Genomic DNA, 26280 nt, shown 5'->3' with positions numbered 1-26280 from the left:
TAATTTTGTCTTTTTTTCTTTCGAATTTTTGAAAACCTTTTCCTTTACTTCCTCCATTTCTATCTCATTCTTTTCTCTCATTCTTGCTAATCGTTCTCCATTCCTTTTCTTTATCAAGTTTCTGAAATCTGTTCTACCTTTATATATACAGCATAACCTTATCATAAGGATTACTACCACTAAGACTGTTATCGGTATTAGTATTTTACCTATAATTGAACTACCTATTTCTTGAAACCAGTGCTTAATTGCTGAGAAACTTTTACCCAGTCTTTCTAGGACACCTTCAACCTCCAGTGGTTCAATTTCTTTATGCAAATCTGTAATATTTATAATATACTTTTCAATGTTTTGACTTTTATCTGGAATATAAGTACAACAGTGTTGAACTTTCAATATTCCACAGACTCCTCCCTCTTTTGCTAAAATTATATCAAGGGCAAGTCGGTTTTGCATAACCATAGCTCTCATAGCAACCATTTCAGTATCCACCATTAGGAATCCTGCTGTATCTGTTGATAATTTATCAACTATTGTGGACAATTTTCTGATTCTATTTGCATTAAACGAAATTCCCACTGCTGGCATCAGTGCTCAAAATACATCACCTATTATTTCTAACACAGTTTCTCTTCTTTTTCTACTTAAAACTTTACCTATTTCATGCTTTCCATTAGTACCTCTATCTACATGGAAAATTTTAGGAAAGACCAAACCCACATACCATGTCCCATACCAATGGTCTGGTAGTATATAATAGGCTCTATTCCCACATATGAAATAAATTCCAGGAAAAACAGGATCATTTCCTCCTTTAAATCCCCAACCCCCTATAATTCTCTAGGTATCCTCACATTGACTTGCACCCACAAAATAATTGTCATACATCGAATTGTCTCTCCTAATACAACATTTTCCCAACATTGGTGCATCTATATTGATTGCTACATTCACATTTTTATCCCCAATGTTCTCATCATCAAATGTGTAATATTTAGACTTTGCATGTTTCATCTTCTCTTTTCAAATCAAATCAAAATAAGCTTTATTCGGTTCCTTTTGTTTGAAACCATAAAAGCGACAAGTGAAAATACATACATGTATAAATAACTCAGCAGAACATATACAAAATAAGAATGATCCCACTATTAAAAACAACTGAAAATCAATTTGACGATGTACGTGCGAAATCAAAAAGGGTAGATGGTTAGTGGCACAAAATTCTTAGAAAACCCCTTTCACCAAGAATTGTGGTTCAATGTCATTTGCGTATTGGGCAGATTAAATCGGGGGCCAGGATAGAAATCATGCAGGTCCCAGATGCAAATGGGGCCATCTCCCTCTTTGAGCAGAGAAGATCGCAAATAGGGGACAATGTTCACACTCTTGAATTTAATTAAAATCAAGTCGCCCGGGATGTCTTTGGGCGATGTGCCTAGCCACCCCACCCTCCTGACACTCAGGATTCCACCATCTAAACCAGATGGCAATGGTCTGTTTTGTTGTAGCCAGGAAATGGTTTTGTATAACAAGTCTTGATGAGTTTCCAATTTACTCTGCCTAGGTGCAGGGACCCCAGACAGAACAGCCACATAGGGGGCGGCTTCCGGAGGTAAATTAATCCGGAGTGCAGTCCTGGGAGCTCTATGGGGTACAGGTACAGAGTTAAAAGTAATGTTCCGGCTTCTTGGATTGGGTATAGGCATAAGAGGTACAAGAGTTTGAGCTTTCGTACTTGTCGTACATGTCATAAGCTTAAGTTTTTCATTTTTGCTGGGGAAAATGGGGTGGATGGGTGTAGCAGTTATTTCAGTAGGAGTATAGCTCCTTAATATTGATTTTTCGATAATGGTCAGCCTGTCTCCCAGGGCGTCGATTTTTGTGACCAGGGGTGTTAAGGCAGATACTAACAGTTGCTCTATCTGGGCCAGTAAGGTCAAATGAAGTTGTGATACAGAGTCAGGTATTGTATTCACTGACTCAACCGGCGATATTGAGGGTGGATTGGGAGGAGATGATGAGGGGTTAGTGCACATTATATCGACATTAGGTGAATTCCCAGTGTCATTGTCTTTTTCCGCATCGGGATCTCTACCCACTATAGGGGGGGTAGACACATCCTGGGCGTAGTTCGTACCACACAAGGCATTCAACTCCTCCCAAATGGACATGTTGAGCGGAAAACGAGGAAAGAGAGTTCAAATATAAGGATTAATACAAGACAACCCGATGCCTCCTCCTTCGTTGGAGCCAAATGGGGTGGCCCGTCCCGTCCTCTTCGTGCCTCTGAGGGCCACAGAGGGCCCGCCCTTTGCCCGGGCTTCGCCCGGCGTCCCGCGAAGTGAAGCAGAGCGCTGTTTGTAGGCGCCTCCTGGCGCTTGGGATGCGTGGTAATGCAGCACCGCCGCTGAGGCAGCCGGGAGTTGCAGTCCCGGGGCGGCGGCGCTGTTTCTGCAGTGAATGGACACGTGGCGGCGGCAGATAGGACTTCCCTCGTCCCCCTGGACAGGTATGTGCGGCTCCCCCCTGCTCCGCCAAGCAGAGCGCTGTTTGAAGGCGCCTCCTGGCGCTTGGGATGCGTGGTAATGCAGCGCCGCCGCTGAGGCAGCCGGGAGTTGCAGTCCCGGGGCGGCGGCGCTGTTTCTGCAGTGAATGGACTCGTGGCGGCGGCAGATAGGACTTCCCTCGTCCCCCTGGACAGTTATGTGCGGCTCCCCCGCATCTTCTCTTTTCGTTTGTAAGCAATTCTCCTTTCCTCAACCATATTTAAGAACGCCTTCTCTTCAATTCTCATTTTACATGTCAAATTATTATTAAATGCATACTCGTGCGTTAACTCATCTACTTCTAGGAAATATTCTCCCATTACCTCTGCATGTTTTCTCTTATTTAGTGTATTGTCAATCTTTAATTTCGCAAATATCTCATCTACATTTGAGTAATGATACTACAGTTTCCCAATCTTATAAAACAAACTTGCAATTACACTACAAGTTACTCCATATGTAAGAGGAAGGTGGTGATAGGTCACCCATTCTGACACTGATGCTGGCAATTTTACACAAACACAAACGTCATCAACATTCATGGTTTTAATATACTCAAGCAATAACTTTGAAAAAGTATTCTTGGTGTAATCACTGATGGATCTATCTTGATGCAATTCTGCCTTGTACACCTAAGTCTCATGCACTTTTTCTTTCTCATTTGGCTTACTTGAACTCTCGTTCGGTTTTAATTTTGTTAAATTAGTTTGGAAAGTAATCACAATAGCTAAAACTATCCATAGTATAGTCAACAACCCCATGCATATAGTAAAACATCTACACCATTTTCTAAAAATAGAACATTTCGTTCTGTGATTATTCATTGCCATTTTCTCTAACACCGTTTCTTCGACCTTGTGTCACCTATAAATTTCACACCACTTAGCACTCTAACAAGTTTTCTTCGGCCTTATGTCAGTTTCTATTCTAAATTATACTATAATTAGATTTTCTAACAAGTTTTCTTCGACCATTTGTCAACTCCGACCTCTTCTATATTTACAGATCTGTCTCACAGGACTTCAGACTTTTTATTTGAATATCCTATACTTTTAGCATCTAACTTTCCATTTCTTTAATTGACTTCTTTACTCACTTTTCCCAATTGGCTTTGGGTCATACAAATGTTCTTGACTACTATTTACTTCAACAATGGGTGGCAGTACAATATATGTCCACTCAGGTGACTTGTACCTCTGATTTGGACGTCTTACTCTTTTAGGCCTTTGAATAGTCTCTATTTTCTTTCCCAATGTTTTTTTCTGGCTAGAAATCTCATTCACTTGGTCTTCTTGCTCTTTTGTTTTGTTCACTATTTTGAATCTTAATTCTCCAGCTCCTTTAGTCCAATTATCTCCTTTGCAGACTTTCTTAGTCTTCGGCTCTATTGTATTATGCTCCACTCTCCAAGCTCTTTTTCTTGTGCTTTTTCTTAATGGAGTTTCATCTGCACTGTCATCGGTTTCACTTTCAGTGTCTTCTACTGTATCATTAATTATGATCTTTACAATGTCTTTGTCTTCATCAGTTTCAGTTCTCTCTACTGTTACTCTGTTAGGAACGGCTTCATAACTGGTACTTGGAATCTCATCCTTATCGTGAGTTACTTCCTTTTCTCCAGTTTCAGGATTTCCGTTCCTGCTTTGAGTCTTCAGTTTGCTTTACAGTTTTTTCTCTCTTGTAACAACTTTTTCTTCACTTTCTTTTGCGTCTTTACTGGTGCTTGTCTTTATCGATTCTCGACCTTCAAGTTGATCTTCTGAATCTGGTATTTCAACAATCTCCCTTTCATCTTCACCTTCAGACGCAGAACTGGCTTCTGATACTTCCAGATGTCGATGTTCCTGTCGATCTTCAATATCTGGTTCCTTCTCTGGTTCACCTTCAGAATCAGTCAGTTGTAATTTCACCGTCGTATGGGTATTCAGGTTCAGGCACACGGATGGTATGACTAGCATGAACCCACCTTTTCAGTCCAGCACACTTAACTGCAGTAGTACTGACCAAGATCACTTGACGTGGTCTTTGCCACCTTGGTACCAAACAATTCCTTCTGCGATGAACTTTCACTCGTACCCAGTCCCCAGGGACTAGATCATGAGCTGGAATTTATTCTTTGGTATTTGATTCAGTTCCCACCTGGTGGAGCACAGAAGTTACTACATCAGATAGATTCTTGCAGTAATCCAGAATGATGTCATCATTTATAGTTAATAACTTATTAACTGGTACACAAGCCTGCCTCATCACCCTTCCCTTCAAGATTTCGTGAGGGTTCAATCCAGTTTTTCTGTCAGGTATGCTTCTTAATGTCATTAACACAAGTGGCAAAGCATCTGGCCACTTCATTCCTGTTGCCAAACACATCTTTGCAATTCTATTTTTAATTGTTTCATTCACCTGTTCAACTACTCCTGAAGCCTCAGGCCTATATGCACAATGTAGTTTTTGGCGAATGTCCAGAGCTTCACAAATCATCTCCATTAACTCGTTTTGAAAATGCGGGCCTCTGTCCGATTCAATCGTGACCGGGAACCCGAAACGTGGTATTATCTCGCGCAAGAGCAGTTTAGCAACAGTTATTCCATCATTCCTTCTCGTGGGGAAAGCTTCTACCCATCGAGAGAATAAACAGATTATCACAAGAACATATCTGAGTCTGTTGCATGGAGGTAATTCAACAAAATCCATCTGAACTCTTGTAAATGGGCCACCCTCCCGTCCTATGGTTCCCAAACTTACAACAGTTTTTAGGTCTCGTGACCTACAATGCGCGCAAGCGCATTGAGGGATCGAGAATTCAAGTGCTCGAAATCCTCGTCAAACCAAGGGCTTCGTTCCTTGCAGTTTTCTTGAAGTTCACGTGGCCACAGGCACGCGCTTTTGGGCCATAAACTCTGTTCCCCACAGCCTTACATTCATTTCTCCTCCCCCTCCCCAGCCAGCTTCCCCCAGGCCGTAGCAGCACTCCTCCCACACTCCCATACTTCAAAGGCTTATCACTTCACACGGCCGCAGGCCGTTCAAGGCTTATCACTTCACACGGCCACAGGCCGTGCAACTAGAGCACTTCAGTTGGTGCGCAGCCCCCCTCCCAGCACTGCCTTGTTACTCTCGGCAGCCAACTTTCGTTTCATGGTGGAACAAACCTCACTGATAACTATCGTCTATTGTAGCGAACAACACCAGGTGCAACTTGTGACTTTAGGCGCTACACGCATCTTTGCAGGGTGTGTGCACAACCTAACGCCATTTTTTGTAGCTACCTTTACGAGTATCATTGGGTATTACGACCCTGTCTATGTGCCTTGAAGTAGCATCCTGATGGCTTAAGGCGCTTGCTCACAAGTCCGCACTCGATGCACTCTCTTACCTTCTCCTTCCTGCTACCCAGGCTCCGCATTTCACCCATTGAAATAACTTTAGAGCAGCATAAAAGGGTATACAAACAAAGTAATGTAACTAAACAGAACATATATTCTTAAATAAATGTGGCATATACATGGATAATATATGGAACGTATGTAAGCATAACGTGCAGAGTGCACTCAGCAGCATCACTCAGCAGCATCACTCAGCAGCATCACTCAGCAGCATCAATCTGTGCAACCATTCAACAACAACTGGTTCAATTATGTTCTCTAAATGTTTCAAGCTTTATTACAAATGTCACAAAAAGATGTTATTTCACTTCTGTTCTTGGATTTTCATTACAATAAAATACACTGAACATAATCTTCACAAACGTTATTTACAAAAGTTTAAGCTATTGCCAATATAAATTACAATCACTTTTATTTAAGTATTAATTATTTTAAAAAATTAAAAGCCGTTGCTATTTGTAATATCAATACATCTAAGTCACGTAAATACAAAACATGTTGCATTACAAATGCTATAGTCGTCACATGTGCGAAAGTTATAACTATTGGCATTGAAAATGACAAAGCTACTAATTTAGCTATTTTCAAAATCAACACATAAATAAAAAAATTGTCATTTACAAGACCAATAGCTCAAACTTTCATAATGCAAGACCTATTGCATTGCAAATGCTTGTTCTGTTTGGATTGAATTGCTGGCAGACCAAGCATCTTTGACACAAACTTTCAGCAATCATTCTGAATTTAGGATTATACCAAGTCTGCCTAAAGAGACGAATCATAGCGTCTCTGCCAATGTGTGCTTGACCAAGGTACATTCGGGCCATATCTGAAATCATGCTATCGGGCATTACTGGTCTTTCATCTTTGTAAACCCAAATTCCATCTTCCTCCCTTTGTCTGCAACCTGATTTTAACCAAATATCTTTTTCTTCTGTTCCTGCCTCTTCCTGCATCTGATTCACTTCCTGCCAAGTTTCCACTACAGTGGTTAGCATTAAAGGACTTGGAACATGTTCTTCAGTTTTCTCCCGATTGATTGAAATTAGATTTTTGGCGCAATGCTTTGCAATTGCATCAGCAGAACTGTTTCCCCTGGTGATATAATCCTCACCTTTCTTGTGGGCGGAACATTTTACCACAGCCAATTTTTCAGGCAGCTGTATCACATCAATCAAGTGTCTTTACAAACTCTGCATTTCGAATGGGTGTTCCTGCAGAGGTTAAATAACCTCTTTGGAACCAAAGCTGTCCATATTCATGAACAACTCCATAACCATATTGACTATCAGTCACTATGGTTACTTTCACTTCTTTTCCCAACTCACATGCTCGTATCAAAGCAATCAACTCTGCTATTTGAGCAGAATGAATTCCTTTCAGACAAGATGCTTCCAGCACTTCTGCAACTGTACAAACAGCATATGCAGCACTTGGAACACCACTCTCTGTTCTCAAGCATGATCCATCCACAAACATTACAAAATCTGATTCGAGCAAAGGTTCATCTTTAATGTCTGGACGAGGCTTTGTGCAATACTCCAGAACATCCAAACACTTGTGATCAAGCTCACCTTTCACTTCTGCTTCAACTGTATCAGGTAACAGTGTTGATGGGTTGACATTCACACATCTTGCAATTGTCACATTCTCAGCTCCCAAAATTATTTTCTCATAACGTGTCATTCTGCTGTTAGTCATGTACTGAGTTTTTGCTCTTGTGAGGAGAATCTCCACTGAATGAGGTACATAGATTCTCACAGGAAATCCCATCACAATTCCTTCACTTTGCTCCAGACTTACACTGGTTGCTGCTACTGCTTTCAGACAACCTGGCAAAGCCTTTGCAACAGGGTCCAAAACAGCTGAGAAATACGCAATTGGTTTTCTCATTCTTCCATGCCTCTGAATTAATACTGACAGAGCACATCCTTCACGCTCACTGCAGTATAGTTCAAATTCTTTTTCGTAATCCGGCATTCCCAAAGCTGGTGCTTCACACAATTTAGTTTTTAGCTGTTGAAATGCCTCCATCTCTGTTTTGGTCAAAACAATAGGGTCTCTGATATCTGACTTTGTCAGTCTCTGCAATGGTTTTGCAATCAATGAGAATCCACTTATCCACTGTCTGCAATATCCCACCATTCCTAGGAACATTCTTACCTGTCTTTGAGTCTTGAGGTGCTGCATTCCTTGTATCATTTTAATCCTTTCAATTGTGACCTGTCTTGATTCCCTTTGCAATCTTGTGGCCTAAACACTGTACTTCTTTCTGGCGACACTGCAATTTTGATGGACACTTTATGTCCCTCCTCAGCCAAATGATTCAATAATGCCACTGTATCAGTTATACAGGCATCCTTTGTTTTTGATGCAACCAAAAGATCATCAATATACTGTACTAACACGGATTCTCCAGGCATGCTCAAATTTTCCAACGATTTCTTTAGCAGCTGATTAAAAATCAATGGACTCTCAGTGTACCCTTGTGGAATTCTACACCATGCTAGGATACGATTTTGGAAACTAAATGCAAAAATTGGTTGGCTTTCTGGATGCAATGGAACAGTAAAGAACGCATTGCATAAATCAATCACTGTGTACCATTCTGCATCATGAGGTATTTGGTACAAAATCACTGCTGGATTCGGGACAATTGGACAACATGGGACAACAATTTTATCGACTTTTCTCAGGTCCTGCACAATTCTAAATGTTCCGTTTGGCTTCTGCAATCCCGTAATTGGCGAATTACAAGGACTACTCTCGATTTCTCTTAAAATTCCCTGCTCATTCATTTTGTCAATCACTGGAGTAATTCCTTCAATTACTTCGGCAGTCATTTTATACTGCGGTATATTCGGATAACTTGCACCTTCTTTTATGGACACTTTCACAGGATCAACTCCTTTCATCTAACCTATATCCTTTCTAGTGAAATCCCACACACTTTCTTTCACTGCCTCTTTCAGTTCAACAGGAATATTCTCTATCAAAAACAGGAAACAGTTTGTCTTGTTCTGCCTCAATCATGCGCATTATCAGTTTGTACAAACTATCTTCGTCTGGAGTCTGGAATTCTATGCCATCTGGTGAACAGTATATGGCACAGTTCATTTTACTCAATATATCCCTGCCTAGCAAATTAGCAGGACTGCTGTCACACACCACAAACCGATGCATATATTTATACTTCCTAATCTCTATTTCAACTGGTTTGGTCAAAGGAGTATTTATTTGTCTGTTAGCTACACCTACAACCTGAATTGTCTCACCCGAGAGAGGAAGATTTTGAATTTCCACTGATCTAACAGTAGAACGGGTAGCACCAGTGTCCACAAGGAAAGTTATTTCCACATCATTCACTTTTCCGCTCACAAATGGACTTGACTGATCTACCTCAAGAGTGGCTCCAAGCACACACTCTTCTTCCTCCCTCAGGCACCGTCAGAAACTTTCATCCGGCTCACTGCCATTCTCTTCTTGCAACCAATATTGAGGACATTTACTCTTTGCGGTCTTTTTACCTGCTCACCACCGCTGAATCCTGTCTCTGCACTGTATCTCTGCTGATTCCCACTGTTTGGCAGTGGCGGTGCGGCACCTGACTTTGCTGATTTGCTATCTGCTGTTGCTGCGGTTGCTGCTGATTTACCTCAAACTGCACCTGCGGATTCAATTAGGTTTGTTCCCCATTAACTCTAGGCGGACATTTACACTCTTGTTTCCAATGCCCTATCTGGCCGCAGTTGAAACATGGCATTTTCTTTTTCAATTCATCAATATTCCCCACCAATTTAGGTTTACCTTTAATCCCACCTTGATTACCTGCATTCTTATTCTCCATCTGTGCTACTTGTTGTTCGGCTACTTTTACTTGTGCCCACATGGCTTTCTCCTTCAGCTTCTTTTGTTTTGCATCAATCTCCTCACTACAATATTTTGCTTGTCTCAGAACCTTATCTACTGAACTCAACTGCCAATCCATCATGCTAGGTCTAATCATGTCTGCAATTTCTGGTCTTAATCCATATACAAATCTATAAACAAAGTGACTCATGTCTTTCTCATTTAATTCCTCATAACCGCTGTACTGTTTAAAGACTAATAACCTTTCGTAAAATGAATGCACAGTTTCTTTCGGCTCCTGCGTTCTGTCTATCTTTACCCAATCAGTTTCTTTTGGAGGTATTTTGTTCTTCAACCATACTATCACTTTCTCATATTTCCTCATCAAGTCTGGTGAGGGAGCTCCCGTTTTCTCATCTCTGGGATATTCCTCCCTTGGCCAATCCACAGATATTTTACATTCTGTCCATAAATCTGTTGGTACCACTATGTCAAATAATCCATCTAAATCAATCCATAGTACCTTTGACACCTTTACAAATCTGTCAACTTGTTGATACCATTCTATTGGTTTCTCTCTCAATCTGGGGAAATCATTCGTAAATGACAATATATCATGTCTACTCCAAGGAACATGTACATATCCTCCTCCTGGAATCTCTCTCATAGGGAATTCAGTTGCCACTTTTCCCTTCTCTCTAATGGGGAAAGCTAATGTAGATTTATTACTATTTTCCTCTTCCTTCTTTGCCCACTTGACTCTCCATTTGCCTACATCACCCCATTTGCGCAATAACACAATCAAATCTTTTATCTGAACTTGTCTTCCTGCTGTGTTCATATTTTCAATGTCTCTTTCTGCAAAATCAGTTACAGCTTCCATATTCTTAGTAAGGTTTTGAATTAATTCATGTGCTGAATGAACGCTCATAATCAGACATATTTGGCTCTTCATTACTTCGTCTTTCTGCACTTAACACAATTCTGTGTGAATCATTACTTTGTACAGGAGTTCCTGTAATTCTAGCTTCTCCTATCGGTGTACTCGGGACATATCTTGTTTCTACTCTTTCAGGAAAATCTCTCAAATTTGATGGTTGTCTTGGCGATTCATTAACTTTCTTCTGCCATTGGAGCATTTGGGGTAGTCCATATAGGACTTGGTTGATATGGGGGTGGTCTCCTATTTAATATTTCTTCTAAAACAGCATCCTCTGATTCGCTTTCACCATAGCTTTGAATTCCCACTTCTGTATTCTTTTTCTTTTCTGTACTTTTTCTTCTCTCATATTCTTCAACCAATCTGACGGGATACATGCCATCGCACATGCTTCCATCCCTCCATCTTCGCATTCTAGTCTCATGTGTTTCTCCCCACAAATCTCTACCTCTACCTCTCGGTCTAAGATGCCTACTCAACCTCTCATTCTCCATTTGATGCATCTCATCTTCCCACTCAACCAACGCCTCAAATTGAGTTGGTCTGGGTCTCGGTTCAAGTTTCATCATTTTGTCTCACAAATTTCTCAGAATAGCCAAATCAAACGATCCTCCTTCCGGAAAAGCTAACACACCATCATCCTTGGTATAATGTACCCAATTTTCCAACCAAACACACGTATGGTAACCATATTTCGTCATCATATAGGAAACAGGTGTTTTCGGTGAAGGAAGTATTTTCCCTCTCTCGTAACTACCTCTTTGTCTTTTACAAACATGTTTTTCAGCTTTTTAAACCATGAAGATTTCTTCCTGTCACCATCATAATAGTAGTATGACATTTTCGGTAAACTTTCCTGCTTTCAAAAGATCGCGTACTATTCTGTTGTTGATTCCGTAACACCAACCTATCACAGCGCGGTTCGCACTAATGCACCAGTTAGAACATACTATATCATTTACACACGTTCATATGGAAAACCCTATTCATATGTACATGAACTCTGTGTTACCAGTAGGCAGTGCGTCCACTAACCCACCACAGAATTCCTCTATTGTTAGTAAAAGAGAGACGCCACTCCCTTTACCCTTCAATCAAGCTCGGGTTAAGACCCATTACTCTCCCAGCAGTAGGTTTTAGTCGGGAAGCACCGAATGATCCCTATACTTGAAGGCTGAAATTTCATAGACTGTCCTCACTATACATTTATCCTTTCACACCTAAGGTCCTTAAACAGTGATACGCGACGATACCACCGCAGTATTCGGCGATACTCCTTTTTTGAAAAAGACTAATTCACTGTGCGACTATCTTGCCACCCTTCCTCAACCAGCAGACGGAGGCACTGGCTTCACCCTACTCTATGAAGCCTTTCCAGGACTACATGTAACATAATACAAACTCAACAGATGTTAGTCATATTTCTGTACATCAAACTCTATATAGTACTTTACCATAACCCTAGCTAATTTACTTAGTAACCACTACTCTGCTACCAAGTTTAAAAGTGCTACAGCGCGGCTCCAGAAATCATTTCTAATTAATACTCACCATTTCCCTGAAACCTTAAAACACACAAATCATACATCAGTGGGGCCCATAACACTGCGCATTTACCCTGTTCACTTTCACACGGCTTCAAGGCTCTGGTGAATCGCAATGGAGAAATGCTGTAACATTTGGTGGAGCGTCTAACCTATTTAACTATTCATTATTTACACCTGCAGATTTAAAATATTTACCATGGTTTTATTCAGATTTTAATTATTCAGACACACCACCATAGTCGCAATGGATCTACTAGAATGAAAATTAGGCGTAGGAAGAATCAAAGACCAGCTTTTACTTCTTCATTTATCTAATTTTTATTCAGAACAAAACGTTATCATGTCTGATATTTTATGCATTAATAAATCTTTATTCAGTAAAACTTAAACTTTATTTCAAAATGATCATTTTATTTAGAGCTCAAGGAAAAATCGCTTTATTTTAGAAAACAGTTAAAGTTTAGCAAAGAATAGATGTTCAATTTTCATTCTCTCCTAACATCCCTAACTAACACCCTCATCTTATCCTTCAATCCTGCAAAGCAAACAAGTATAAAATCATAAGGATCTTACATCCAGGAATCGGTCAGCATTCGGGCAGCCTCTCTAGTAGAAATCGAAAAAGCGACCCCAACTAGACAAAACCAGGGGGTTTTTATACCCTAATTCCCTAACTTAATCTATCTAAAATGTAACTACTATCACTTATTTGGTCTCCTATTGGACAAAATCGGGGTGGGTGAACATCTCTTCACCATTACAGCATCATTTTCACAAAGTGTCAGCGTAAAAAGAAAGGGTCTTTGTTTAAATCAGTCCATGGCCTAGGCGCTTCCTTGCAGTTGAAACATGCATAAACTCTCCCAGGCTCTAAGCATTACATAGTCCATGCTTGGCACCCATCCTAGGTTCTGGGCCATGGTAGCCTTGAACCTCCTCGAGCACAGGCAGTTCACTCTGACTTGAAGGTTTTGGCGCGCCTGCGCAGTTCAGCTCTTGCTCACAGTTTACCCAAGCAGCCATCTTTGCACAGGCCTCAGAGGCCACTTTTGGAACTATCGTAAAAACAAACACAGATTTATGTTAATTATTGAATTTAAACCCGTTCTGTTTACCTCCCACCTAATTAATGGTTCCCAGTTAGTTGTTACCTAGCAAATAAGCCACATAAATGCATTTTATACTTGCATTTCGACCTCTCCACCACATAAATGAATACAATAAGCACATTTAAGTTGTGTTTTGATTATTGTTCAAGCTGTGCATTAATTCACAACACAATAACAGTACATATTAGCTGGGTTTATTTGCATCATGCAAGCAAGTTAGTTCTCCCCGTGTGTAATAATAAAATAATGTGTGCATCTTACTCTATGGTTGGTTATTTTCGCAAAACATGCAATCAGTAAATATTAACGTTATGAGACATTAACTTTACGAGGGGTACACAAAAGTTTGCGTTTGCCACCTCGCTCCATCATCACCAAACTGTATGCAGCTGCATACAGTTTATTTAAGTGGTAATGAGTTGGGACGAATATTTATATGTATGTGTGTGTATATATATATATATATATATATATATATATATATATATATATATATATATATATATATATATATATTCGTTTTTTAATCACTGCGTTACTGTTAAAAGTGTAAAAAAATATCACTACATTATATTTAAGGGGAAATATAGTGTTTTTAACTCTTTCCTGTTTTTTAATTTATTTAATTTTATATGTCGTCTGTGTTGTGGGTTTTAGGGAAAATATAATTTACTACAGTGTACTTAAAAAATATTTTTTTAAATACGTAATGTAAAAAAGCAAGTTCCCTAGTAACTCCATCCAGAGAGATGTGCTCTTATAGAGGATTCTATGCTATGAACGTTCTGTGCAGGTAAGTAGAGATAGTAGCATTTAAAAAAGGGGCTGGATGGGCTTTAAAGGGTTAACACTTTTGAAGATTTGTGTCATTTAAACATTGAGTAAATCCGGTCAATCACATGTTCAAATATTGAGATGATGTGGTTGGCTGGATTAAGGCTATTTTCTGAGTCCCACATTTTGCGTTGTGAAAAATATTTACGCAGCCATGGACTGCCAACATCACAGGTGGCTGACCCCAGGACAGTGGTCATTGGCCAGAATCATGTAGACTGATTCTCGAAAGGCATGATGATTTGCAGAGGAGGACATTGACCCTTTTGATCTGATCTCGCCTGAGCCATTGAGTTCCCTAGTAACTCCATCCAGAGAGGTGTGCTCTTACAGAGGATTTTATGCTACGAACGTTACTGTGCAGTTAACAAGTCATGAGCTTATCAATGTGACTGACGGTCCTAAACAAAATCCCTGCTAGTATTAATTTGCTGTGGCCATAGTTCTTATGGGATCCTCATGCAGCTATGATTACATACGTCTGTTTCCTAAAAAAATCCGGCATAAGTCACACAGCTGCACACAGGCGCAAAGCTTTATGAATTGAGTTTTGACTAAATAGAATCGAAAACAACAAAACTAGTTGTAATGCAGAAATGAAATGGAACATCTCAATTCTGTCACAAGCGCTACAAAATGTTTTTGGTGGTCATCCAGCATGGGCTAATAACGTAATTAATTATAAATTTGGTCTTTTAGCTTTTCTGTACCAACTGACCCAACCAACTTTTATTTAGCTGAGGGATCTCCTGTTCATTGCGATGGTGTAGAAATGTGCGTATGGTCTCTGAACAGAAACGAGTTCTGTTTGTTACTAGTAACCGGTGGCTTGACGTCGAACCGTAGAACAGAGGAAATCTTTTATTGTGTGCGTTTTTGTTTTTATATACAGGTTGTATTTGCAGCAGACGCTGAATGACACTGTCGGGAAGAACATTGTGGTGGATTTTCTAGGTTTTAATTGGAACTGGATTAATAAACAGCAGGCGAAACACAGCTGGGGGCAGCTGACTTCCAATCTGCTGCTCATTGGCATGGAAGGTAAGAGGATGGGTGAGAGAGTTGTTATGACGAATAGTCATTCAGTCTGGGAACCGTGTGGAGGGAGGGTTGTGCATTAATTCTGACCTGATAACGTAGCCATGCTTACAAATACTTCCTACGCTAGTAGATAGTCCACAGATTGCATCGAGGGAGATGTATTTTTTTTTTAAATAGTGCCTGCATGACTATGCTATTTAAAAAAAAAAAAAAGGAAACTTTTTGACACTATCCCTTCTCTAAACTTATTTGTGGAAGGACTTTGTCTTACTATCATGTACCAGGGGGTTGTATGACGCTACAGCGCATTCCGTTGCAACGCATGTGTTACAACGCGAATGCAATTACTACGCATAACCTTTACCACGAAAATGCCTTTACCACGCATATTTTTACAACTATTTTCGTTGTAAATCCATGCATGTTAATGGCATTTTTTTGGTAATGGTTATCTCCGATCCCTGCCCCAATTCTATAAACTGCTCCCGATTCCCACCCACAAACCCTTTTATCAAATACCCCTCCCCTTAACCCTAATAATTTACGCCATCTCTTCACAACCCCCTCATCCCTTAAATTTTTATTTTTAAAAACTAAAATCCCCCTTACCTTTCCGCGACCTCTCCTCTTCAAGATCTTCCGTTATTACTTTGCACGTTGTGAAGAGGAAGCGGGAGTGTCTTTCCGTTTACTCTAACGACGCCGATTTCCTCCACATTGCGACGTAAACAAGTGAGTTTTTTTGGGCGGGAGACCCTACCCCCCCCCCCCCAACACCTCCTTCTTTTTCGCAGGTTTTTTTTTTTTGGGAGGGGTGGGGAGAGACCCCCAAGCTCTCTCTCTTTTTTTTTTTTTTTTTTTTTTTTTTTTTTTTTTTAATAATGGCCTTTACCACACATGCCTTTACTACATATTTCGTAGTAAAGGTATGCGTGGTAAAGGCTATTCGTGCTAACCACGCATTTTGTAATGCATGCGTGGTTAATGTTATGCATGGAAACGGCCGCATTATAGTGGCCGTTTCCAGTACCAGGGGACACTTGGAGGAGAAGGAAATCTAGGTGGCATCGCTGAAAGCTGCGTGATTAATTTATTTAGCTTCACATTAGTGCATTATCAATCATTCTAAACCAGCAGAGTAATGAGCAATGATCCTTAAGTATCCAGTGCAAACATTTTTAGAGCTAAAGTGCTTAAGTCATATGACGTAAATATTAGTCCTTGTATTGTAGAAAGGATTGGATTGCAGGGCTGTTCATGTAATAAGAGGTACTGTATAATTTGAGTTATTGTAAAATTGCCATGCAGTAGTAATCGTAGTAGGTACAGGGCTTTCTGTAGGAATTATATTTAATATTTGGATTGACAAATGCCTTAACCTACTTTGACCTTTACCATCTTCTTAAATATCTTGGCTCGCGCCACCTAACTCACCCAACATTGCCTCACCACACATTAGCTGAGCTACCTCCAATTTAAAGCCATCCTCCTAGGACTTTCTACTTTACACATTACCCATAACCTTAGGGCTGGTACTTATAAACACGTTTACAGCTGCCTCAGTATTCCATGTTGTCCACCTCACAAAATAGTGGAAAAACTGCACATGCCAGCGTTTTCGACTCCATGTGTGGCAACATCACAGTGTGGACCTTAATTGAGAGTAACCTATTTCAGTGTTCCAATTAGACTGTGACCAAAACGGATCGGTTTCAACCGTGCCGAAAAGTTTTTAAAAATCAAAGCACAAGTAAAGTGAATTCTTTAGTTGGTCGAAAGATCATACATCTGGAACACGTAAAAAGCTTTTAATTTCTTTAAGGTCTGTATACGATATTACAGTGTTTATTCCTGAAAAAAGTTAAGGTGTGTTGCCATTTACTCTTCTCTGCCGGATGACAGAGTAGTAGTTGTGGGAGTTCTTGCTATATCAATAGGAATTGATGTTCAAGCTCTGTTGTGTATCTTAATATGGCTGTAGATTCATGGTGAAGATATTCTAAACATAAAGTCTGATTAGATGAATGGGACACAGCATAATAAACTAACTATTGCTCACATACTTTTTTTTCAGTTAAATACATGTGTAGTTTAACACCTTTCTTTCCTGTGAAGTTTTCTTTGCGAACAATGGCCCTATTTTCTGACCTATGCATGGTCCGTTCTGGATAACGTGAGCATGTAATCTGTGTTCCCCCTCTTCTTTTCCTTGTTTTGGCCATTTTTTTGTGTAAGGAGAAATGTTTATAGCCATTGCTGGCTTGTGGAATATAACTATTATCCAACATACTTTATTTTGGCCACCAGGGCCATAACAGTAGATATACAATACACAAGAAGTATAATAAAATAAGCAACATTAAAATACAATAGAATTTATCATAAAATGTCTCCAATAAATCTAAAAACAAAATGGTGCAAAAATAGAACTGTGTCTGGTGGCTCAGTGGACTAATGCATCTACTGAAGGGGCCTGTGTTCGACCTCATAGTCACAGGTTCAAATCCCGGCTGGTCCAATCAGCCTTTCATCCATCTGAGGTCGATAAAATGAGTACCATTGAGTTGGTTAACAAGAAACATCTATTATTCAGCGCCAAGATACCTATGGGGTGAACGTGCACTTTACAAATACACATGTTATGTTATGGGTTAATACATCTGGGTTCTGAACACTGTAAAAAGAGATTGTTACCTTCATTAAAGAGGATAACCGCTTTCTGCGCAATGTCCACATAGCCCCTAGGAACTTAGCGACCGGTATGGCTAGGAATAATCTGCAATCTACCCTCAAGATGCAGAGTGTTGCTTACTGGCTGTGCTGATGTGAACGCCTGCATGTAGGGGGCTAACCAATACTTGCTGGGGGACATGCGTAAGTGGCCATACAAAAATGACATGCAACACATTCTCGGTCATGGTGGAGCATAGAGTGCAAGAATCGCTAGCCCCTTTGGACCAGTGCTTTGTAAAGACTCAGTGGGAGAGTACCCGCTCTGAATTGAAAATAGAGCTTCCTGGGGGCGTGGCTTGGACGGCAATGCAGGCAGAATGGGCGTGGCTTGGATGGCAATGCAGGCAGAATGGGGCGTGGCTTGGACGCCAATGCAGGCAGAAGGGGGCGTGGCTTGGACGGCAATGCAGGCAGACGCCTAAGTCCGGGACCTCCGTCACCCCGAGTTCAAGAACAGCGAAAGAGACAGCGAAACGGCCCTGGATCTACCCGCAAATGAAGCAGTAGACGTGGGAACCATCGAGGCACAAGAAGGTGTAAGAAGTAGAGCCGCCAAGACAGAAAGAAGGGTTAAAAAAGCCAAAATCTTGAAGAAGCGGAGTGCGGAGGAGGCACCCAAGATGGCGGCGCGATACATGGAGGAGGAGGAATAGAGCTGACCACAACGAGAGGGAAGGAGCAGAGAAGCGCAGGCAGAAGCAGGAAGACGGTGCCCAATCGAGCGCACCACCGGTTAGTCCGCGCTATAGACCCGCAAAGTCTAACGGCGAACTTAAAGCGAACAGCAAACGAAACTGAAAGCTAACTCCGGGAGCGGCCATCTTGAGGCGGAGCCAAGCGGCGCCGAGCAAAAGCACACACAGAAGCGGTAGCGCTCCAAGCGAAGGAAAGGAGCAGAGGAGAAGCGCGGGCAGTAGCAGGAAGACGGTGTCCAATCGAGCGCTCCACTGGTGAGTCCGCGCTAAAGTCCCACACAGTTTAACGGCGAACTTAGGCGAACGATAAACGAAACTGAAAGCAGACTCCAGTGGCCATTTTAAGGCGGAGCCAAGAAGGGCCGAGCAAGGCTCACACTGAAGGGGTAGCGCTCTAAGCGAAGGAGGCGTACAAACAAACCCCAAGGCGAAGGCAAGCAGAGGCCAACGCGCTCGAAGTGGGTCACAATCCTAACCCCGAGCGAGGGCACTGAAAGGAAACGAAACTGAAGCAGACCCCTGGCAGTGGCCATTTGAGGAAGGCCAATACCAGCGCGGCCATCGTGCGGAGAAGCCAACGGAGCTGACCAATGCAGGAACACGCTCCCGACAAGCCAAATAAGAGCGCGGAGCCAGGAAAGGGGCACCCCATAGGGCTTAACCAACAGCGCCAAACAACAGACACCAAAGGGATAACAAAGCAGCCAGAACGCAGCTGCACTAGGAGCACAACAATGTTCAAGTAAGATCCCGCCAGAGTCTCGCGAGGGCGGAACAGCCAAGGCAGAGAAACGCTCACCACAAGCGAACTCAAGCCCCGGGAAAACAACAAAGCCACACCAAACCAAGAAGAGTCACAGTATCTGCAAAGGAAAGAGCTGGCGGGCGCCAAGACCAGAACAAGAAAAATAAGGTGGCCGAGCAGATTTAGACTGGACAGCATACCCGAAAACAAAGACACCGCGAACTCAAGCAACAACAAAGCTCACCCGGCCACCCAGAAAAAAGACGACAGACTGTGCGCCTACCTAGCGAGAAGAGGCTTCGACAAAATGGCAGGGGAAGGACGAAAAAACCACTAGTGACATCAAGAAGGTCAGGAAGGACCTAACTGAATCCCCAACGAAGCTGAAGAATAACCACACAAATGAAACAACACTAGACACGCTCCTCAAGAAGATAAATGAAGGGAATGACCTAGCAAAAGCCACAAAAAAACTATAGACAATATGCAACTGGAACTGGCAGCCATAAGAGCCGACCAAAGCAAGACAATCTGCAGACTTGACATAGCAGAGAAAAGAATAAGCGACCTGGAAGACAACACAACCAGAACAAACAGAGACATGGGCTACGTGGTAAAAACAACCAACAACCTACAAAAGAGCGGAGCAAGATGACCGAAGTAGGAAAGGGAACATCCGCCTCCTAGGGGTGCCAGAAGGGAAGGAGGATGCAACGAGCTCATGCGCAGCTCTACTGGAAGATCTACTACCAAAACTGACAGGCTTAAGGTTTGACAGGCCATTCGAGGTAGACCAGGCATACAGAGTGCCAGCAACAAAAAATCCGCAGAGGAAGGGCCCAAGGCCTATCATATGCAAACCGTTGCGAGCAAATCACACGGAAGCCATCTTCTCCTTCGCTAGGAAAGGCCAAAATGTACAATGGAAAGGTCAAAAGATCATCATAACACAGGACTTCTCCAAGCAAACGGTAGAGACAAGGAAAGGGTTCCTGGCACTAAGAGACAGACTCCGGAAAGCAAATATAACTTTCAGCTTCGCGGGACCGGCCAGAATGAGAATTACAGACAGGAGAGGCACAGTGGTCTTTGATGAACCCAATGAGCTGCGGAGATACCTACAAGGCCCAGACCCCGAGGAGATGGAGGCACAGAACCCAGGGACAACGAAGAGAAGAGCCTCATCAAACACATCCGAAGGAGGCGCAGAAGGAGGACGATAGCAGGAGCCAAAAGACTATACTAACATGCCAAATAGGAAGAATCTACCTCCACACAACGGACCTACCTCTAGACAACAGACTGGAAACGAAATCAAACTCTCAGGGACAAGAACTTTGTATTGGAACTTTGCGGACAATGAAGCTACCTCATAAGCGAAGCCAGGGTCTACCAGACATTCAAGCCAAGTCCTCACCAGAGTCCTCGGGAGTGAACAGCACCAGCCGCATATCCTTTAACTCCCAGTTGCAATAGGTTTACAAGGGAAGGGCATGGGAGAAAAAGAACTCTGGGAGGGGCGGAGGGTGGGAGGACCCTTGCTGTCGCACGCCTACTGTACGATATCGGGAGGGAGGGAGGGAGGGAGGGTGGAGTGGAGTGGAGTGGAGTGGAGTGGAGGGCTGGGGAACTCCACTGTACAGTTAGATGCGTTTCACTATCTCTGTCTGTTAGATCTCTATCTTTCTTTCCCTACTGTCCTTTCTGTCGCTCTCCCAAGGGGGGAAAACCAACATGACACATGACACTAGACCAACATTCGCCTCTCGAATGGCGGAACATAGCAGTACCAGCCATTAAGTTTAGCGAAAGAGGCAAACCACCATGATCACACATACTGACACCCAGCTACTCTGACGTTAAAGTGGTATCCCTCAATGTAAAAGGCCTCAACCACCCGGTCAAACGCCGAAAGACACTTGATTACCTAGCCAAACTCAAAGGCGACATTTACGTCCTACAAAAGACCAGAATCTCAGTGGAGGACGCACAACGCCTCAAAGCGAAATGGATAGGGGAAGTAGTCTGCTCACCGGCTATACACAAGAAGGGAGGAGTGGTGACAATCATAAGTAAAAAGGCCAAACTCGCAGTACACGGATACCAGACAGATAACAAGGGTAGGGTACTAGTTACAAGCTTCAAAAGAGGTGAGGAGCGTATACATGTTGCCAACATCTACGGGCCCAACTCGGCAGACAGAACATTCTGGGAGGAGGTGCAGGCCAGACTAAGCAGTATTCCCCAGGGAGAGCTACTAATCCTAGCTGGAGACATGAACCTGGCCCTAGATCACGCCATAGGCAGACACCCACACAGAGCCAGTCACAGCTCACAAGAACAAAACATCCTCAAAAACATATGCGCCAAACTAGAGATAAGAGACCCATGGAGACTCCAACACCCAGACGCAAGAGAATACACTTTCTACTCACACCCACACAACTCATACAGCAGAATTGACTACATCCTCATGTCAGCCACACACACACACACACACACACACACACACACACACACACACACACACACACACACACATCTCATTGACAAAACAGAAATTGGGCCAATATCAATTTCGGATCATGCACACATCACCCTCCCGATCAGTGGGAGACACAACGAGAAGCCCAGTCGAAGCTGGCGGCTAAATAGCGACATCCTGGAGAACCCCGCCAACATAGCAGAACTTGAGGTGGCAATCAGTGAATACCTGGCCTTCAATGACAACGCGGAGACCAACAAGGGAAACCTATGGGATGCCCTAAAGGCCACAATAAGAGTCAAACTCCTAAACATCAAATCCAGGATGAATAAAGTCAGGACCAAAAAAATAAATGATCTAGAAATCCAGATCAAAGATCTAGAGAGGCCACTGCGCAAACTTAGCAGACAAAAACACTCTGACTGACCTGACTAAAAGGAAGCATGAGCTAAATAAAATTCTGAGCGAAAGGGCGGGTACATGGATCAACAAATATGCATACATCAACCTATGCTCAGCCAATAAAGCAGGGAAGACACTAGCGGCATACCTGAAAGCAAAACAAAGACAACACACAATAGAGGCGATCACAGACTGGACCAACAAGACACACACTGACAACAAAAAAATCCTGGAGGTGTTCAAAGCTTCAACAAAGAACTATACACAGCAGATAAGGGCCTGGCACCTGACGGTGGAGCAGGCCTCCTGGAGAGATTAAGCCTACCTAGACTGACAGAACAGCAAAGGGAATCTCTGGAGGTAGACATCACGGGTGTAGAGGTAGAACAGGCAGTAACATCCCTCAAAACAAACAAAGCGCCAGGACCGGACGGATACACCGCCTCGTTCTATAAACAATTCCTACAGCAGCTAAAACCCACCATGGTTGAAGTTTTTTCGTTCTGCGCACAGACGGGAAAAATTACAGACTCAATGGCGGAAGCCAATATCATAGTAATCCCCAAAGAGGGCAAAGACCCACAGCACCCGCAAAACTACCGTCCGATCTCCCTCATAAACGTCGACTGCAAAATATACGCAAAAATCATGGCGTCAAGACTAAATAGGCTCCTACCCCATCTAATCCATAACTCGCAGGTAGGATACCTCAAAAACAGGTTGTCCCAAGACAACACCAGACTATTATGCCACCTCATTCAACTCACTACTAACAGTCAAGATCAGGCGGTAATGATCGCTCTGGATGCGGAGAAAGCTTTTGACAGAGTCTCATGGCCATTCTTAGATCTATGCATGGGGAAATTCGGCCTAGGAACAAGGCATCGGAACATGGTGATGTCACTATACAACAGCCCCAAAGCCCGGGTCGCAGTCAATGGCGGGAAGTCAGAAAGCTTTATCCTGGAAAGGGGAACGAGACAAGGATGCCCTCTATCCCCGGCATTAGTCCTGTTGGCCCTAGAACCATTGCTGGCCATGATCAGAGACAACCAGAACATAACTGGCGTCCAAGTCAGAAACAACACTGTAAAATTAGCAGCCTACGCAGATGACATACTGATCACTACGAAAAACCCGACCACCTCAATAGCGGCGCTAATGAAAACGATAGAGGAATATGCCCTAGTTTCGGGATACAAACTGAATAGAGAGAAATCCGAATGCAAACCCATGAACTGTCACACTACTAGCGCAGTCCTGGGGAAGTCAGGGCTAACCTTGCAAAAGAAACCCCTTAAATATCTTGGCCTCCTTTTTGGCAGAGACCTAAGGTAACCCTAGACCACAATGAAGAAGCAACCCTAAAGAAAATCAAAGATAAACTAGAGTCCTGGTCTCCTAAATTCATCAGCTGGTGGGGTAGGGTGGAGACCATCAAAATGATGATAGCACCCACGATGAACTACCTGCTAAGCATGCTACCACTTACACTAACTGTAGACTTCCACAAGAAGCTAGACGCGTCTATCAACAAGTTCTTATGGAAGGGGAAGAAACCCAGGATTAACCTGAAAAAACTGAGACTGAGAAAAGAGCTAGGTGGGCTAAACGTTACGGACTTTAAGAATTTCCAAATAGAATGCTTAGCGAAGCAAAGAATATTCTGTCTCGTTCCGGACCAGGATTACGAACCAGTTTGGCTCGAGCTGGAGAGAGACATCCTAGGAGGCGCCGAACCTGTAGCCATACTCACAGCCAACAAGCACCCGCAAGCAACCAACGCAGTGCTCAAAAACTCCAAGACCGCGCTCCTGAAAGTAGATAAGAAAATGGAACACAGTATCAGGGGATCTAACTGGGAGTCAATCTGGTTCAACTCAAAAATAACATACAGAGGTAGAGCACTCGCAAACAAGGAGTGGTATAGTAGAGGGATCACAACACCGGCCCAGCTGGGGAAGGAGGTTATACCACTCACATTTGATACACTGAAAGAGGTGCACAATCTACCCAACATTGAGTTCTATGAATTCCTGAAGATTAGAGCAGCCATCACTAAAGCAAACCTCAACAAAGAGAAACCCTCAATCATAGAGTACTTGCACAACCTAAATAAAATAGGACACCAAACAGCCCACCTATACAAACTCATAGGCCCACAAACATCCACACTGAATACCAGAACGATGTCGTTCTGGGAATCATCACACAGCAGACAACTTAGCGAAGACGAGAAAGCAAGGTTATGGGTCTCCGCCTCCAAGAATAAGGTCTCCCCTCAACTAGCATAAACAAAGAACTGGCTACTCCACAGAATGTTCTGGACGCTGGCCCGGCTGGCAACAGTAGGTGCGACAGAGAATGATACCTGCTGGGACTGCCATAAAGCAAGGGGGGACCTAGCCCATCTCATCTACGAATGCCCCAAGGTCAAGCTCTTTTGGGTCAAAGTCAACAACTTCATTAACACAGTAGTAGGAGGTACCATAAGACAAGGTCTCGATGGAATAGCCACCGCATTCATGGCCCCAGACCTAGACGGCAAAGACAACAGAGAACTGGTAGACCTTCTACTCACAGCGGCGGTCAAAACAATCCTAGCGAACTGCAAATGCACTAGTAAAGCCACCTTTAAGAGATGGATAAACTGGGTGACTTTTCTCAGAGGCGCGGATAATATCACAGCAAGATACTCAACCAACCACACAGCTAGAAGCGAGATGTGGGGCGCCCTGGACAAACACTTAGAATTGGACAAACCCCCCTAGGCAGATAACAGGCCGTACACCACGATAATGATACACGAGGTCAGCAGCGTCCAACCGAGGTTTTGCACTAGCCCCCCCTCTCCTTTTTCCTCTTCTCCTCTCTTCTTCACTCTTGGGACCTACAGTTACGACGGATACCAGCATCAGCAACAAACGATAAGCCGCCTGTCACCCACGAGAATCTAGCAACTCATCTGTATGGCCCCGCATCATTACTGTACTGCATTGTATCATATCTGTAAACTTTTTAATAAAAAAAATATTGAAATGAAAATAGAGCTTCCTATCACTGGGAGCAGTCACTTGATCCCAATATGACTGGTAACTTATCGGATTCTTAAAATCCAGAAATTCGCTGGATGTTCTAGGGAGGTCCGATCTTAAAAATGTAGGCTTGATTGCTGACCAATAAAGCTCTTTCAGGGCCAGTTTGGATGGAAAAGTGGTTCCTGCATTCGTCCTACGCTTGGGAGCCCCGATACAGTGCAATAACTCTTTGATGTGCAAATGCCAGGGAATTTTGACAGAATGGCCAGCAGAAATGACATCCTGAAGGGCAGAATTATAGTGTGCGAATTCTGGAGTAAACCATAAACGCCTTCAGTATTAAAGGGGCCAAGTCTGTCTTTGTCAAGTAAGCAGATTGTACCCAAGTCCGAGAGAAGTGGTACCACTGGAGTATTGACAGGGAAAAATGCCAATTTGTGATTGGTGGTGGTTAATGTGTTTGTGTTTGCATGTTCCCATATCTCGGCCCGTAGAGGACTGACCCCCAACACCATGGACTCGTATACATGTAGAGCAGGCTTCATAGGTTTGGTGTAGGAGGCTTTAAACTCCTTATGGACAGCCCTGTTAATTGCTTGAGTTTCAAAACCGCATTTTGTCAAGTGAGGCCTCCAAGACATGTTACAGCTAAAGATGATGCCCAGGTACGTAAAGCTGTGAACCGTTTCTAGTGGTGCCCCCCCACTCCCCAAGTTCTAGCCCTTTCTGAAAGAGTTATGGGGGTTGAATGTCATCAGCTTGGTTTTGGTCATATTAATTTCCAGACCCCTATGGATACAGAACTCCTCCAAAAGCGTCAAGAGTTTCTGGAGGCCACTCAGGGTCCTGGAGACCAAAAGAGTGTCATCTGCGAATAATAGTATTAGAATTTCGACTTGAGCGAAAGAGGGTGCATTTGTGTCAACATGGTAC

The 26280-nt window shown here is 42.8% G+C and overlaps 1 protein-coding gene across 2 annotated transcripts in view; it reads left to right on the top strand.

The window, feature by feature from the left end:
* Window positions 1-26280, top strand: part of HIF1AN (hypoxia inducible factor 1 subunit alpha inhibitor) — a 182060-nt gene that overhangs the window by 64288 nt on the left and 91492 nt on the right. For both annotated transcript variants that reach the window (XR_013594767.1, XM_078643060.1), the window contains exon 3: window positions 15101-15249. Coding sequence is in view for 1 of the 2 variants with exons in the window: in XM_078643060.1 (XP_078499186.1) it covers window positions 15101-15249 (149 nt within the window). In the remaining variant the exon portion in view is untranslated. The remainder of the gene's footprint in view (window positions 1-15100; window positions 15250-26280) is intronic.

This window comes from Lissotriton helveticus, chromosome 5_1 (assembly GCF_964261635.1).
Source record: "Lissotriton helveticus chromosome 5_1, aLisHel1.1, whole genome shotgun sequence".
In the NCBI taxonomy this organism is placed as follows: domain Eukaryota; kingdom Metazoa; phylum Chordata; class Amphibia; order Caudata; family Salamandridae; genus Lissotriton; species Lissotriton helveticus.
The sequence above is the reverse complement of the archived record's forward strand: the minus strand, read 5'-3'. Positions and strand labels throughout refer to the sequence as shown.